At 36.9% G+C, this 18,237-nt stretch overlaps 1 protein-coding gene across 9 annotated transcripts in view; it reads left to right on the top strand.

Annotated features, from left to right (window-relative positions):
• NRF1 (nuclear respiratory factor 1) overlaps nucleotides 1-18,237 on the top strand; it is a 118,808-nt gene that overhangs the window by 54,187 nt on the left and 46,384 nt on the right. For all 9 annotated transcript variants that reach the window (XM_025045826.1, XM_025045825.1, XM_025045824.1 and 6 more), the window contains one exon: nucleotides 6,520-6,660. In XM_025045826.1, coding sequence (XP_024901594.1) covers nucleotides 6,520-6,660 — 141 coding nt within the window. The remainder of the gene's footprint in view (nucleotides 1-6,519; nucleotides 6,661-18,237) is intronic.

Genomic DNA, 18,237 nt, shown 5'->3' with positions numbered 1-18,237 from the left:
AATATTTCCAGGAGGCAGCTCCATAGTGTAGTGGTTAACACGTCTGCTCTACATGCAGAAGGTCTTGGGTTTGTGCCCCAGGCGGAGCCACAGACCATACCACGAGTGTGCTAGGGGAGACAGCAACATCCGTAGGTCAGGGGTAGAAGTGGGGAGGCGGGGGAGAATTAAAGAGGGGAAAAAATTTTTCAAAAGATGTGACTAAAAGAACAGGAAAGAGAAAAATATCCTCCTGGATATCTTAATAGTAACCTCAAGTTCTTGAAAACTAAACTTAAATCTCCCCCACCAAAAAAATAATTAATGTCTATTTCCAGTATCTGTCCCCCTTATCCAGTTATGCAAGACAGAAGCTTGGAACCATTTTTAGCATCTCCCTCCCCTCTCTTTCACCCCACAGCTCATTCACTATTTTGTTCTCCACTCATTTCCTAAATACCTGTTAAATTGGACTACTTTTCTGTTTCCATTGCCATGACCCTAGTTACTAGGTGTGATGTCCATCTAGTTCCCTTTTCAGTAGCAGGAGTCCTTTAATCGACTGTCACCTGTCTCTAACTTTATCTTGCCCGACTCCCTGGCTTCTCTCTTGGCTCCAACCACAAGAGTCTTTGTTTACTCTCTTGTACAAATTCTGCTTCATCCCTCCACCAAGCATTTTGTATGCTCTTCCCTGTGATTTGCTCTCTCTTACCCGCTTCTTCACCTTAACTTTGACTCATATTTAAGACCTCAGCTCAGTTGACACGTCTTCCTTGGAGCCTTCTCTGACTTGCACAGATCAAAGCCCCTTGTTCTTCTATCCAAGACTCACAGCACCTCTTAGCACTTATTACACATGCACTTTCATTACTTATTTTTGTGATTATTTTATTAATGTCTGTTGCCATCTAGATTGTGAGCTACAAGATGGCAGGGACCGGATCTGCTTTGTTCCCCGTTATGCTCCCAGGGCCAAGCGCTGTGCCTGTCATGAGTAGTTAGTTGCTCAGCAATATTTGTTGAATAAATAAAGCATCTTAAGCATTTGGCAGAACTCAGAAATTCAAAATGCAGATTTGATTTCTAAATTCTAATCCTTCATTGGATCTAAATTAAAACCTTGAGAAGTAAAGCTCTATGAAGTAAAGTTTGGTTGTGTCATTCTTTATAGTACTAGTCCTAATTTGTAATTGTGCATTTATTTTTGTGATTATTTTTGTGTTTGTCTTCTTGACGAGATATTAGGCACAGTAATGGGACACTGCAACAGATAAATTTGCTTGCCATTTTGTCCCTAGCACTTCCTTAGCCGTGCTTAACATATAATAGATTAATAATGAATATTTGTTGGCTAGATGGCTGGATAGAGAAGCTACCAGTTTCAGAGATTATATATGCTATGTCTGTCTGTATTTGTAACTTGGTGTAATTAGATAACTTAAAATTAGATGAACTCTCAGAAAGGGCCTTTGGCTATGATGGAGAACGAGATGTTCTTATCGAGAAACATAAAATTTCTCTAAGTTGTTTGGGATCTACTACTTTTGGTTCTTAGGTCTTCTGCAGTTTAATTTTTTTTAAGCCTCTGCTCTTTAAAGCAAAGCAAGTTAAAAAACCTTGATAATCACTCTATTAGTATTTGGGTCCTTAGTGAAGTATCATGCTTAGTGAAGGCATGGCTCCCATAGTAAAACAGAGTTATCAGCATTTAGACGGGCTAATTCAGTCCTGCCCATTGGTTGATATTCACTATAGTGTGCATATGTAGCTCGAAAAAACTCCACTTTCGTGAAAACTCTTTGTAAGCTTTGATTTTTTTTGAGCGGTTTTCCACATTGATTTTTCCTGTTTGTGGCTCAGAGTCCTCATATGTAAAGTAAGAATAATACTTACTTCACTGGGGAGCAGTAGAAATTAATTAAAGTTGATTATCATCCCCCTTGTATATTATGTTCGCAGAAAGTTGGCATGAAAGCATTGGCAAATGATAGATTTTTAAAGTTGCTCTGCCCTGAAGGCATTCTTTTGGTGGCTTACTGCCACATCACGTACTTTTATGAGCTTTATAGGAGTGGGCCTAGATATATTTTGTTGAAGGACAGAGAGAGAATTTCCTTTTTTCTTTTCTAGAAGAACTGTAGGAGTTTTCTGAAGGTAGAACTCAATTCAGAGTCAGTAATCCATAGCATTTAGATGGAGACACACTGGGTATGACTAACCAATTCCACAGGTCTAGAAATTAGTCACAATCACAGAAGCAAGAGGTAGCTTTAGGGTAATCAACAGCTTCCTAATCAAATCATCTTAATGCTTTTATAAATTCCACTTTCCCGGTATATAAGCGGACTCTGAAGTTGGTTGTAATTTCTTATTCTAAGGCATTCAGTTATTTATATAGGTTTTAAAAAATGGCTTTAACTTACATGATATGTGGAAGCCTATTTAAGAAGTAATAAAGTAAAAGCCCTAATGTTTATTTACTTATTATTCAACAAATAACAGTGTTAGATACAAAGTATGAGATGAGGATTCCATCCAGGTCCTTTGAGGTTGGTTTCAAGGTTCAAAACCAAGGACCCAAGGGGCAAGGGGAAAACTAGAAATCTGGACCGAGAGGAAAGAAGCTGACGCTGGGGCTGGAGAGAGAACAGGAAGAGCCAACATAACTTCACGGGCCACATCCTAGGTGCCAGATGTGCTATGGGATCACAGGTTTGAGGGCATCTCTGACTGGGACATCTCTTTGTTATATATCTCAGATGGAATATATTTTTAATCTCAGAGGAGCTCGTAGGTAAAAAAAAAAAAAAAAATCTTTTATGGGACCTTCCTGAAGACTCTAATTTTATCCAGAAAAGCTTCAAGTATACAAGGAATTGTGGTATCTTGTCTGGGACTATTTTTGCAACCTAAGGGCCCTTAATTTTGTAGTAGCCAATTCCTAAATCCTCAACAGAGCACGTTCTGTACCCAGAACTCTAATAGCTCCTGTTCATACCTTAAACTTTCTCTATCTTTGGTAATCATGAAAATGTTTGTTAATATGTTATCTGTACATGTCTGAATATATGAAATATTTGATAATAAAAGTTTTAAAATATACAAGAGACCAGTTCCTGTGCTCAGCAATGTCAGGCACTTGCTAGTTGTGTACAGTGTAGCCTGGAAATAACAATGTTAGTGACACATAATCATTTGAGACTGTAGAAGTTTAAAGGAGTAAGGGAATGATGGCAGGAACACTTGGGACGTTTTCTCAGAGGAAATGGAAATTGAGTTGGGCCTTGAAAGATGGGCAATAGTTGGTTTAAAAGTAGAGTTAATGACCCAGAAGTAAGAAAAGAACTTGCTAGATGCAAAAGTTAGTAAGGGGACCAGCCAGCTAAAGAGAGGAAGGTAAGCAACATTGTCCAGTAGGATTCTATAGGTTGTATGCTGGGAACTCAAGACAGTGCAATTTGCATAGTCTGCAGGGCTGGACAGCCACAAGTGTATCTGGTGGAGGAGTATTGGGAAAGTAGGGAATGATTAGAAAGGTCGAAATGCTGGACTGTTTGGACTTCCTCCTATTAGAAGTAGGGAACTGTAGGAGCGTTTTTGAGAAAAAAATGAGAAATGACAATGAAGTGGCTGAACATACAGGCTTTGGAGCTAGATGAAAATTAGTTTGATTTCCAGCTATACTCCTATATACTAGCTTTATGATTTGGGGAAAGTTACTTAAGTTTTTTAAGCCTTAGTTTTCTTACCTTCATAATGAGTATAATAGTATTTTCCTTGTAGAATTATGCGAGGATTAATTGAAATAATATATGCAGTGCTTGACACATAGTAAGTGCTCAGTAAATGGTATTCGATTATAATAAGTGAATGTGTTTCAGAAATTTAAAATGGCAGTGATATGCAGGATGAATTGAGGGAAGAGAGATTGGTAGTCAGACCAGATGATTTTGTTAAATGTTTTTTATCTTTAATTGTGAAACCAGTTAGTTGACAGTGATATCTTGGTGTGACATGACAAAGGTTTAAGCTGTGGTTTTGAGACCAGAAGGTAGAAGTCAGAAAACAAAAAAACCAGTATTTCATCATATTTATGACACCATCAATTATAAGATGCACCATTATATATGTACCAAGAAGAAAAAATATTGACAAACTCTGACACAATTATTTACCACTCTGCATTTTTATTTTATATTTATTGAAAGAATTCTTTCAGGCTGACTTAGAAATTTTAATCATATTGCTTTTATATATAAAAAAAAAATGTAAGTGAAATAAATTGATATTCCTAAAACTTCACATTCAGAGTCCAACACTTCTGAATTCTTGTTTCAAAGTTATCATTATCTGTGTAGTTTCATGTAATATTGTCCGCTATGCCATCAAGAGCATGGGTGGTGCTGCATTTTTTTTAAAGTGCTCATTTATTGTCTCTCAGACTTTTTATCAAGCTGTGACGTTTGTTTTTGGTGCTTCTTGATCTTACCAGAAAGATCACTGAGGAAGTTATCAGAAACAATTAAGACCTTCATTTCTTTCTCAAATGGTGCTAAATGGTTTTTTGATTAAAAAGGCAAGGTATTGTAGTCATGCCCCTAGCCATGCTCACATATGTGCGGTGACAACTACTATGCCTCATGTTGTCTGGTCCACAGCAATTTTAAGTTGTATCCCAATTTCAGAGGATTGATAAATGTGAAAAAAAATATATACACCTCAGAAATGATAGATCAGATTGAATCGAAGCACTAGCTTTATAATTCTGGGAAAGTTACTTTACTAAACAAGTTTAGAAGTACTGTGGTCATACTTGAAGTTGTTTTGTTGTAAATTAGGCTGAGGGATGCTCTACCAGCATTTTTTTTGAAATAAGATATTTTTGAGGAATTATATAGTACTGATAAGTTTAGCAAATGTCTAGATATAAATTCCTAGAATTTACTGACCCATAAATATGGATGAATTTGAAACTAGCTAATAATGTAATATTAATGATCTAATGATTTCCCATCTCTGAGTGACAGGTGTTATCAGCACAATGAAATTTATTTTTATACTATTATCATTCACTCTTACTACATGGACATACATGCTAATATAATGATTTAACCTCATACAGTAAAGTTCAAAGACCAGAAACCTAGAAAGCAGAAAATATAAATCCTTAAAGTTGCTGTAGAAACACAAGCTGCTTATGTTACAATAAATATATTGGCAACAATTTATGAAACTTTCTTTTTTATTACAAACCAGGATAAAACCAAATCTCTAGAGTGATCATGATTCTATATTTTTGCACTATTTTTCTTTTATCCCCTTTGTTGTTGACCTACTTCGAAGGTTTTGTAACTGTAAAAGTCACACTTTATGGCCGGTAATTTTTACTTCTCCATATGCTTGAGGCAGAGTATGGGAATCTTTTTTAATCCTCATAATGAGTTACTTATAAGGAAGTATGTCCTGGTTGAGATTCCAGTCCACTCAGCAGAAGACCCAGGACTCAAACATGTTGTATCTTCTGGGCAAACCTCATTTTCTCTTCTCTTTTTCTCTAAGATAGTGGCTTGAACCCTGAAAGTGAGTTCATTTCCTATCCCATCTTGTCACATTTTCATAATTCCACGGTTTCTTTGTTGTCCCCAAAGCTTTCCTCATCCCCCGTGTGCATTCTTGTAAATGAACAAACCCATTATTGGCCATAGTAGGATCCAGTGTCTCTCTACTGTTTCTGCTCCCGATAGAAGAATGTGTGCATGTACAAGTGTGCTGCTGTTAAAGTCTCCTGTCTTTTGAGAGACTTTTCACTAGCAGTGGAAGGAAGGGAGTCAGAACAATACGTGTTCTGGGCAATATGATCTGGGCTTGTCAGAGCCATGGAAGTATCCTGGGTTTAAGGTGCATCTCTGTCACCAGGGAGTACCAGAAAGGAGGAGGACTTGACCTGTGGGACTCTCTCTGGCCCGGGGCCTTGCTGATTGTTGACACCCAGCTACAATAAATACCTCTTGTTTTTTTCTCTGATGCCTTTCAGTCCAGCCTCTCATGTACTTGAATCTCCAGTCTGTTTGGTAGTCTGGCTTTGCAGGAAAGCAGCAACCTCAGATAGGTTGCTTAGAGTTTTAGAGACATAAGCTGTTGGTGATCTTGAAAATGATTTTGATGATTAACTGCCACAGCTAGGTTTTATTAAAGAGCCTGAGAAATGCCGAATAATGAATGCCATTCCTGTTAGATCGGGAACAAGTGATGGGGCCAGCATTGACAGAAAATGTGATTTTTAATTGAGAAGCAGTATTTCTGTAAAACGTTTTTCACTGGCTCCTTTCTACTGTTGTTACCTATAATTTCATCATCTTTTCATTTAATGTGATATCTTTGAGGCCAGCGTGTGTTTTTATCTACTAGTTGTAGAAGTGTTTGTTTTAAGGGCTCTACAATGACTGAGGGAAGCCAGCCCCACCCCCTCTGGTTGCTTGGCACCAACCTCCCTGGTTATTGGGCATCTTGTTTACTTCTGCCCTTAATTCCCTGCAGGTGCGTAAGTACAAGAGCATGATCCTGGAGAACCTGGAGTCTGCCCTGGCAGAACACGCCCCTGTGCCACAGGAGGTTAACTCAGAGCTGCCGCCTCTTACCATCGATGGAATTCCAGTCTCTGTAGACAAAATGACCCAGGTAAGGGGCGGGGAGTAAGGAGGAGACACAAAGGCAAGTGGCCCAGGTGTAGGCGGGTCTCAGATCACTTTTCTTCGCTCTGTCCTCAGTGGTACCACCAGAGTGAGATGCAGGCTAGAGCCTGGTAGTGAAACAGGAGCAGCCTTGGGAGGAAAATGTCACGCAGAAGAGCGCTTCCCACCCAGGGCGTGGATGCGGTCTCCTCCTTCCGTCGGCAGTTTTTACTTTCACCTGGGCCCTTGGGTTAGATAAAGAAACTTTTAGGTTGGAGTCTGTTTGGAAAGGAGACTCTTAGGATGTTGGTGAATCATAGTCAAGCGGAGCAAGGTAACTTTTAGTCCCCTTGGGCTGCACTGCTCCTTTTTCCGTGTAAATTCTGAATACTACCGCACTGCTGCCAAGGAAGACTCCCCTCTCCAGGGCACGAGAATGGGAAATTCAGGAGGGCACCTTCCTGCGTCATCGCTGCCCCACTCTTTGGAGAAGGGAAGTCAAAATGTACTTAGCTTGATACCGCAAGAGTTTTGCTGAAGTTTTCTTTTAAATTTGTTTAGCTTTAAAAGTGATAGCTTGATCAAAAGCAAATGCTTAGTCTTTGTTGAAGAACTAGTTATTTAATGAAAACATTACATGTTTTTAACACAAGAAAAAGACATTTAAAAACAACACAAATCATCCCCTTAAAAGAGCTGATTTCAACATTTTCAATATTGTAAAGTTTATTCTTCCAGGAGCTCTCTTAAAAATGCCTTCTTATTTCAGATAGGTTCCTATATGTTTTTATGGAAGACAATGTTACAACCTAAAGTGTTAATTATTAAGAAATTCTTTTCTTAGAAATTTTGTTCTTTCCTCTAAGTACTATTATGCTATAGTTAGTGTCTTTGTGTAATTACTTATAATTTGGCCTGTGTTATAAAAGTCTATATTTAAGATATAGTAAATGAAGGACAGATGTTTAAAACATTGGGTTCACAATAAAGTTATAAATATTGCTAGCATGGTAAATTCTATGATTAAATTTAGTCCTTTTATGTAATAAGGGTATTTACACAGCTAGAAAAGCACCAAAAATAACTGTCCTATGCTACTATTAATTCAAAATCAACATTAATTAGAAGTAGCATGGGTACAGTCATGCTAAAGTATATAAAGCCCAGATTAAGTGTTTTTGCTTAAGACTACGAATGAGTCAAATGTATCAAGATCAATTTCTCTTCGGTTAATAAACACTGTAAATCATTGAAATAATTCACAATTTATTCACTCGTGACCTTTGACTAATTACTGCCTCACTTTCTCCTGCCTAAAACATGCAGCTTTCCGCTGACAGACCTAGAGTTCTGAACATACTTGCACATCAAGACACAGGCTTCTGTAGTTGATCCCTTATTCCTCCGTCATCTAACATATTCATGGGAACAGTTATTTAAATCTCTTCATGGAACCATGCAGCAAATGCCTTCTTTATAACATATTTTTCTCATCTTATTTCTTTATTTGTATCCTTCATCTTGCTAAATTCACTCGTGAGTGTTCTTTACTTATTCAATCTGCCAGCAGCATTTAACATGGTTACTTTTCCCTTCTTAAAACACTTTCTCATCTCTGTTTCTTTGACCCCACACTCTCCCGAATATCCTCCTTCCCTGGGTCTCCCCTCTTCTTCTGGCTCCTCTTCCCATGCAATCAGTGTTGGCATGTCTCAGAGCTCTATCTTTAGTTTCTCTCCAAGTGATCTCATTCTGTCCTGTGAGTTTTATATCCCATCTATATGCTGTTTATACCCCAGCTTATGCCACTGTTAGATCTTCAGTACTAACATGCCCAAAACAGAACCTTTGACTGCCCCCACTCTCCACTCCAAATCTGTTCCTCCCCTAGTATTCCCCATGTCAGTTAATGGCACCACTATCCACCTGGTTGCTCAAGTTCCAGCACAGGAGTAATCCTTGATTTCCTTTTTTTTCCCCTCACTCCCCCATTGGCCACATGTAATTCGTTAGCAAGTCATGTCAGTTCACCTCTGAAATGGACCCTGAATCTGCCCATTCTTCTCAGTTCCCATCACCATCCTAGCCCAAGCCTTTAGCATCTCTCACAGACCGTTTGTTTCAATTGATCAGTTCTATTGATCTCCTTATTGCCACTCTTGCTCTGTTGCAGTCCATGCTCTGCAGAGCCACCAGAGATTTTTTAAAAAAACTGAAATCAGGTCATGTCTCTCTCTTGTTTAAGCCCTTTAATGGCTTTCCACTGCTCCTGGAATCAGATTCAAATTCTGCCATGTCCTCTGAGGTTCTACAAAATCTGGCCTCTTCTAACCTCATTTCTCATTCTCTCCTTTAGTCTCTGTGCTCTGGCCAAACTGGCCCCCTTTCTTTTTGTCAAACACTTCAACCTCATTCTCTCACTTTTGCTGTTCTCTCTGTCCAAAACATTTTTCTCCCAGATCATCGCATGAATGACCTTATCTTATTTAAAGTCTAGCTCAGATATCACTTCCTGAGATAAGCCTTTCTTTATTATCTCTAAGAAAGTTTTCTCTTCCCACCAAGTCACTACCTAATACACTGGCTGTTATCTTTGCAACTCTTATCACTACCTGAAATTATCTTATTTGTTAACATTTATACAATAAGTTCTCACTTAACATCCAGGATATGTTCTGCAACTTTAAGTGAAACCAGTTTTACCATAGGCTAAGTGCTATAAACAAGAGTTAAGTTCCTATCGCATCTCATCAACAAGAGTTAAGTTCCTATAGCATCTCATCAACGTTATGAAATGGTGTTATTCCAGGACCTGCTGTACTTTGTGGTCTGTCTCTCCAGTTAGAATCTGAGAAAGGACTTAATTTCTGTTCTTCACTGCTGTCCAGTAAATAATACTCAGTATCCGTTTAGTAAATGAACTAAGGGTCAGAGTAAAAACAGATCCAGTGTAGTGGGTAACTGGATTGCGAGTCTTCTGAATGAGTGTTTACTCATTATAGACATTGATGCTGCACAGGAGGTGGGCGGCACTTCCTACTAAGTCCGAACCAGCAACTTGGTCTGAAGTGATACAATATTTTGTAACTATAAAGCTAAATTGTGATCTTTTTATTGTTGGATTCATAGATCTTTCTGTGAACACTTGAAGGATCTCTAAATAATGGTTCAAAAAGGAAGGCATTATCTAAATTTTTTCCTGTCATTTTATACCTGCTATTATTCTGTCCCTAGGGCCATTCTAACTGGTTAAAGAAAATATAAGGTGAATTTTTTTTACCCAATTGATGTAAAGCATTCTATCTGAGATATAAAGTACTTCTAAAGCTGACTAAGCTTCTGATTTAGAATATTCTGTTGGTACTTACTCTCCTGCAATGGGCATTTTTTTTCCCCTGTGACACTTGTGCTAAGTTGAAATAATCTGAGGTTTTGATTACATACAGTCATCATGGATTCTGATCATTATGAAAATTGGCTAATGGCCCCAGAAGTTAGAGCAAACAGTTTAATTATCATGTTGGAGGTAAACGTTTGAAACTTTCCCATTTTCATGAAATATGCACTGAGGAGAGCTTGGTAGAGCTCTCCTCAGTGCGGTGGTAGAGCCAAGGGAAGTTGGTCCCCAAGCCACAGGCCAGACCCAGAGGCACTCTTGGAGGCCCGCAGTTTCTTTATTTTCATGCATTCTCTCCCTTCTCACCACAGATGATGACTAAAAAGTAATACATAACAAATAAAACAAAAACAAACAAATGGTGAGACAGAGTGAGCAGGATGATGAAAAACCGAGCTCCCAATTGAATGGGGATTTCTGAGTATTGAGATCCTAAGTTGTTTTTCCCTCCTAATCTGTGTGTGTGTGTGTGTGTGTGTGTGTGTGTGTGTTTTGTTTTCCTCAGATACTTTCTTAATGTAAACAAAATACTTTTTTTCCTAATCAATTCTAAAGCTTTTCACTATTAATTGTAGTAAAAGTAGGGTTTTATTTCAAATCAAACCTAGGTAGGCAAGGGTATGGGAATACAAGCACTTTGTCAGTAGAAATGTACATCGGTACATTTTTTCCGGAAGGCAAGTTGGCAATGAATATCATAATTTAAAATGTGCCTGTCATGCCCTCCAAGTAGGCAAAGATGGATGTTCATGGCATTGTTTATAATAGGAAAATCTGAGAAAAAGGTGATTGAGTCAATTATAGTAGCAGTCCTTAGAATTTACATGAAAAGAAGGGCAACTTAGCTTAAAAGAGACTAGAAGTTTACTATTCAGTGAAATATTAGACACTAAAAATGAGTATTTGCTCTCTATTGCAGAGAACGAAATACTTGTGGTATATTAAGTTAAAAATAATTTGTAAAATAGCGTTTCTTTTATACTCTAATTTGAGGGGTTTAGGTCTTTATTTTTTTTTCATTTGGAGGGTTTTTTTTTTTAAGGGAACACAGAATTGAATTAATCTCATTTGTTTAGAAAATGCACACAAAACTTGCCTCTGTGTGTGTGCGTGTGCGTGTGCGTGTGTGTGTGTGTGTGTGTAACTTTTAGAGGAATATACACCAAAATATTAACAGTGATTATCTATGTGTGGTGGCATTTTGAGTGATTTTTATTTTTTTGGTCTAAGCATGAATTGCTTTTATAACCATAGAAACATAAAAAAAGCTTTCATATTTTATATTAAACTTCAATTTTTTTAAGTGCAAGTTCGACGATGTTTCTACTTTGTTTTGTCCAAAGATTGATTACTTTTCTTTATGTTCGGGTGAAGATATTAGTGACTCTTTTTTCTTTCCATAGCTACTATCTGTTGGAAGGCATACTACTAATACTAAGTTCTTTACAAGGATATTTCATTTAATCCTTGCCCTCCAGAATATATGTATAATTCCTATTTTATAGTCAAGAAAGCAGAGCTCAGATGTGGTCTCTAGGCATAAAGGACAAAGTAAGGGTAGTTGGACTCCAATTCTAGCGTTCAGATCACGTGAGTAATTCATTACTTCTTTGAAATGATAAAATTCCAGAATTATAGATATTCATTGTACTAGATAAAGATGGATTCAAGTTGACCAGACAGCTCTGTGAACTATCTTTTCTGCACTGAATGCTGTGGAGCTGACTGGTGTTTATGCTGATGACCCTAATTTACAAATGTAATTCCATATATGATCCTAAAATGAGTTTCGAATCATCTAAAGAGAGCAAATTATATTCAGTATTGTTCTAAAATTACATGTTCTGTTATTTTAATTGTTTACAAATTAAAAAGTTAGCATGGTTTATTGGAGTTGGAAGATCTAGTCTGTAGTCCCAGTTCTACTACATATTAACCCTGGTTCTTAGTTTCATCTTCTGAAAGTGAAAATAATACATGCTCTCCTACCCTATGGAATCAGAGGAAGAAAAAATGAGGTATTATATGGGGAAGTATTTTGAAAACTAAAGCATCATACAAAAGCATTATTACTAATTATTAATACTAATTATACATGTTACATATATTAACTTGTGAATAATGTGAACCTTCCACTTCTCACCCATTTTTCACTTAGAGAAAGTTAATGAACCTAGAATTTTTATTTTGCTCAGCAATGAAGTGGGACAATACAGATGACAATATATTGAGAAATCAAGGCATGAAACGAGGAAGCTATTTATGAAGCAAGCTGATAACAAATAAAATTGAATTTAGGGTCTAGTCCATATTTTGCCAGTGCTTTGCTTTCTCTCTCTCTCTCTTCCTCCCCGTCTCCTATAAAACTATATTGTGATCATCACTCAGGTTTAGTATTTCAGCTAATCTACACTAAACATTACTGTTTTAAAAGAATTTTTTTTTTTAACATTTTATTATTTTATTTTCCACCTCCACCCCGCTTCTGGTAACCACTAGTCCATTGTCCATTGCCATGAGTCTCTGTTTGTTTGTCCTGTTCATTTGTTGCTTTTAGGTTTATATCTCACATATGTGATGCATGTAATTTTCAACCTTTTCTGTTTGGCTTATTTCACTTAGTATGATTATTTTAAGGTCCATCCATGTTGTTGCAAATGGCAGGATTTCATCTCTTTTTATGGCTGAGTAATATTCCATTGTATATATGTATTAAAAGAATTTCTTGACTTGCTCTAACAACTATCAAAATTGCCTCCTACATAGGCTGAAAATACATATAACTGTATTTTAAGTTCTTTGTGAACTGGATGCCCTGATTCTTTTAGAAAGCAGCTCTGTAGTTTAGTTTTTTGTTTGTTTTTGTTTTTTGTTAAAAGTATAATTCTGTATTAGTAAGTAGAATATTTACCTGAAAAGCTTCTGTTTTTATTATAAATATATCTCGATCCTAATAAAGTCTTGTGATTTACACGTGGTAAAAAACGCATGGCTCTGTATTTTTAGTGATATATTGAAAACTTGAATTTCTAGGCAACTTTAAGAACAGTAGCTGGAACTCCCATATCTGACTGCCTTCTTGCATAAGAATTGAAGGAGGATGAGATAGGCTTAGCAGAAGAAATCTTAATTTGGTGTACATTCTGCAACCCCAGAATTCATTTACAATGAAATAATGAAATCATCTTTTCAGAGCTTTTGAAAGCCAGGTTAGCAAAATTTTCTTTTTTACTTCAGACCAGAGACCAGAGACCAGAGACCAGAGGATGGACTAAACCGTGTTTCTCAAACTCAGCATGCCTGGGAATCACCTGACAGTCTTATTTGTTTAAATGCGGACTATGAATCAGTAGGTTTGGAGCAGGACCTGAGATTCTGCCTTCTAGCAAGTTCCCAGGTGGTGTCCAAGCTGCTGATTCCCAGAGTGCACTGAGTTTAAGGAATTACATCGTTTCTTGAAGAGCTTTAAGCAATCATTATGATTTTGCTAGTAGAAAATCAGTTCAGCTTTTTACCACACTTCAGTCGAGTAGTATTCCCTTGTTCTTGGGAGGTTGTAAATCTTTGGAATTTGTGTTAAAAGAGGTCCAGGCAGAGAATACATATAATTATAGAAGAACTAGATCAGGAAAGACAAGTCTAGTATTATTGATTAAAATCCACTCTTTTTTACCTCCACCCTTCCCTCTCCCTTCTTGAACCTAATGTCCTCCTTTTATTCTCCCTGGGGCAATCTCTGTTGCGTTAATACTCCCTCGGAGTGATGATGCAACGAGATAGTAATTCCTCACTAGTTTTCAGGGAAACCTTCAGAAACATTCAACATAGTGATTGCTTCGTTAAGAAGAAGTAGGCTTTATGTGTTTTACTTAGAAAACATTCATTAGTTCGCAATTTAGGTTTTTTGAGTGTTGTTTTGTTTTGTTTTGTTCTGAAAAAGCATATGTCTGGCCTTTTCTACTCATAGGGTAGGAATATGCTAAGTGAAGCAAACTAAATACAAAGGACAAATGTTGTGTGAGTCCACTTATATGAACTACCTAGAATGGGCAAATTCATAGAGACAGAACGTAAAACAGAAGTTACCAGGGGCTGGGGAAAGGAGAAATGAGAATTGATTGTTCAGTGGGTACAGAGTTTCTGTTTGGGATGATGATGAATAGGTTCTAGTTGTACAACATCGTGAATGTACTTAATGCCACTGAATTGTACGTAAATTTTTTTGTTATATGTATTTTACCCCGATTAAAAAAAATTTTTTTAAAGAAGGACTGGATAAACAGTATTTTAGTTTGGCGGGCCTCAAACTTGGTTGCACAATAGAATTACCAGGAGAACTTAAAATCCTAGTACCTAGATCACACTCCAGACCAATTAATCCAAAATCTTAGGGGATGAGATCCAGGCATCTGTAATGTTTCATCTCCCCAGGCAATTTCAGTGTACACCTAACTTTGAGAACCACTGTTGTAGATAACAGTTCCAAACGGTAGTGTCAGAATCTATACGCAAAGTAGGCTTTTCTTACTATATAAAGTTATAAAAAATATTTATGTATATGATGCCATTTCACATTTTGTAAATATTAGGTAGGCAGGATGAGATTAAGACAATATAAAGGTGACAAAAACATTGGATGTGTTCTTAAATAGAACATAGCTTATTTTGAGTATAATAAAAAAAATAAGGATATATTCAGGATAACTAAGGGAAGGGAATAGGCACATAAACTTCATATTAAGGATATAACTAGACTAGGGAAAAGTATTTGCAAATTATATGACAAAGAATTAATATCCAGAACAGATTAATATTTTCTTCAAATTAATAAGAAAAAGATCATTAGAAAAATAAGCAAAGCATTCAAAACAGTTCACGAAAGGAAAAAATAATTGGTAAACATATAAAAACTTCATTAGTAATGAAAATTAAAATAAACATTTCCCATACATTTGATGAGCCCAAATAAGAAAACTTGGGAATAAAAATAATGCGAAGGAGGGTGTGAAAAGAGTGTGTGTGGTGGGAGTGGGAGTGGCAGTCTTTTTGGAGGACAGTTCGGCAGGATCTCTAAAAATGTTAAATGCATATACTCTAGTAAAAGCACTTCCATTTTCTGTTGCAGAAATACTAATGTGTGCACAAAGAAGCATATACAAGCACTGTTAACAACCTAAATATTTATCAATAGCAGAATGGTTAAATAAAATGGATATCTATACCATGGATACTAGGCAGTATTTTTTAAGGAGATTATTCTAGTTGTACTACCATTGAGAAGATCTCTATGGCAAAATGTTGAGATGAAAAAGTGAATTGTAGTAAAATGTGGACAATATGGTACCAGTTGTGTTTTCTTTTATCACATAAAACTGTGTCTTTCCAGCACATTTATGTTAATGCACAGAATCTGGCCTGTAAGGAAGGCTGTTCATCAAACTGATGCCTCTGGACAGGTGATTGGATTGGGGGAGGTCAGATTGAAAAGAAGACTTTCACTTTATCTGTGTTATTTAAATTTTTGTACAAAAGAGTACATCTGGGATAAGCTAGCAGAAACTGACCAATCTGAGACCCTTCAGAGAGAAGGTAGAATTTTAAGAGCATTTGATTAATGAGAGGAAGACAGTTTGATAGGTTGATGGGGTATAGAGGTAGAGAAACAGAAGTGTTGGCTTGAGAGAGGAGTCTTTAAATGAGTATCTTCATTGACTGTCCCTCAAATTCTCTAAACCTATTTTTCCTTCCAAATTTGTTCTTCCCATGTTGCTATAGGAATGAATGTGTTTTATGGGAAAATGAGATTGAGATGCTAGTGTTTCTGCTGGCACTACTATGGAATGGAGATATAGGTTTGCTGTTTCTAATAAGGAAAGCCACTTTCATTCATTATCTCTGTGAACAGAGGTCAGTGGTACAGATAATTCCAAATAGTGAGCAAAAAAATCGTTTTGCTTTTGCTTTCTAATGCCCTCTCAATATTCATTTGCATATAATTGGGTCTGTCAAGCTGGAAATTCATAATTTTAAATAAAAATAATGAAGCCACAGTCTGAAAATTCTCCAGTTTTCTTTCCCTGCCACATTTCTGTTTTCCTGTAGTCTATAGAAAACAGCATCTTTCAACATGGTTTGATTTTAACTGCTTTGTCTTTAAATTGTTACATATTCTTTGATCTCTTCAGTAGAGGTGAAGTTGGCAAACATTTTGGTTTAAAAGGCCTTTTCTTGGTAACTGAACCTAAATGGACACCAGGAAGAGCCTCAAAATCCCTAGACGCAAGTGCATGCAGAGCAAACACAGAAGAGAGGCGAAGGGTTTGGGGAATGTTTAAGGATAATGCATTGTTGGACAGCAAAGAATTAACAGAATTTACAAGTGGAAAATTTCTAAAAGAGTAAGAATTGTTGTTTCATTTTGGCCAGATTAAACTTTAGAGTTTTAGAAAAGAATTTTAAAACCATCTGTGGTTTCCATGTAATCTTTCCTTTGCTGAATGTAGTCTGAATGGAGTGGTATTTCTACTCTTTGCTGGTTTGGGATGAGTTTTCTGACCAAGCTGGGCACTTGAAGCCCATCTAGAACCCTGAATCAGAAGAACTGAGAGGCTGGGAAAGCTTGTTGCGGCCCAATTAGAGGACAGCCTGCGAGAGGGTAAGCTCTACCTTTGCTGATCCTGTTGATTGTCTCCCCTGTGGATTGAAGACAAACCTTCCTTAACAAGCACATTGAGTAGCTTGGGTTTCCAAAACTCTCCAGGACCAGTAATTAATCCAACTGGTAATGAGATCACAGTGCTGAATTCTGGAAAGGAATCATTTAACTCTTTCTCTGCTGGACAGCTCATTTCCCTTATTAGTCCCTTTAGCCTTAGCACTGTTTACTTAGGACAGTATGAAGATAGTCTGGTGGGAAATTGCTTTTTTTCAGTGAAGTCAGATTATCTCTTGGCAATTCATCCTTCATCCCCAAAATATACGGACTTGAAATGTGAACTTTTATAGTAAAAGGTACTTTTTACCTCTTATTTTGATATAGGAATAAATGATATACAGTTGACAATTAGTATTTTAAAAAGCTGAGATCTGCCTCTGAGTAAGATAGTCTGGTGGGAAATTGCTTTTTTTCAGTGAAGTCAGATTATCTCTTGGCAATTCATCCTTCATCCCCAAAATATACGGACTTGAAATGTGAACTTTTATAGTAAAAGGTACTTTTTACCTCTTATTTTGATATAGGAATAAATGATATACAGTTGACAATTAGTATTTTAAAAAGCTAAGATCTGCCTCTGGAACTTATATACCAGCACTTAATTTTACTCTGATTCCATGTGTTAACTTAATGGGGTCTTTGCCTATGGAAGTAACCTTCTCTTTGTGTTGCTTCTATTTCTTGAGGCTCTCATATTAGCCCCTATCTCCTTCTTAAGAGTTTGAAACATTTCCCATCCAAAGATTTCTGCCACATAAAACATCTTTGAGGGGGTTTCCTAGCTGTCACTTTTTTCTAATTAGGGTTACACTTGAGTCCCGTTTTCTGGTGAGTTCCATTAGTAATATGCTTGTACACCCTTTTTTAATGCTCAAAGTTCCAGCAGAACAGACCACCTAAATTACCGATGCATGGGGCGGTTGGTAATGGTTTGCTTCCTCAAGGCGAGGAATTGGCCTAGGTGGTCATTTTCTTCCTTCTTGATTCTAGCATTATTTCTCAGCCTTAACCATGATTACACAGATACATATCAACTCATTATTTTGGCTCTTTCTGCATTTTTCTGCTATACCCATCTTGAAAAACAGGCTAAATGTCTTTGTGTATATCACAGTGTGTTTAGTATTAGAAAACAATTTTTAGAAAGTTGGCTGTTTCTTTGAAATTGAAAAGATGGCTGATGACTGAAGTAATAATAAAAATGCTGTTAATTCAGCACCACTGTGTACTACCAGCAATCTCTGATCCTCTCAATTGACAAAATATATTTGCCATTATCATTACTATTTTGCAGTTGAGAAAATTAAGATTCAGAGAGGGTTGAGGTTCATAGCCAACCCTTTGAGTCTAGAGCTCGCGTTTTTATTGATGTATCCAAAAAGCTGATTAAAGAAGTAGTCAAGATGTATTTCACAAAGAATGTAGAATTGCTGGGCATTAAGGAATGAGCAGTGGCCCTGGAATAGTAGCAT

Source organism: Pteropus alecto, unplaced genomic scaffold (assembly GCF_000325575.1).
Source record: "Pteropus alecto unplaced genomic scaffold, ASM32557v1 scaffold22, whole genome shotgun sequence".
Taxonomy (NCBI): domain Eukaryota; kingdom Metazoa; phylum Chordata; class Mammalia; order Chiroptera; family Pteropodidae; genus Pteropus; species Pteropus alecto.
This window is presented reverse-complemented; position numbering and strand designations above follow the sequence as displayed.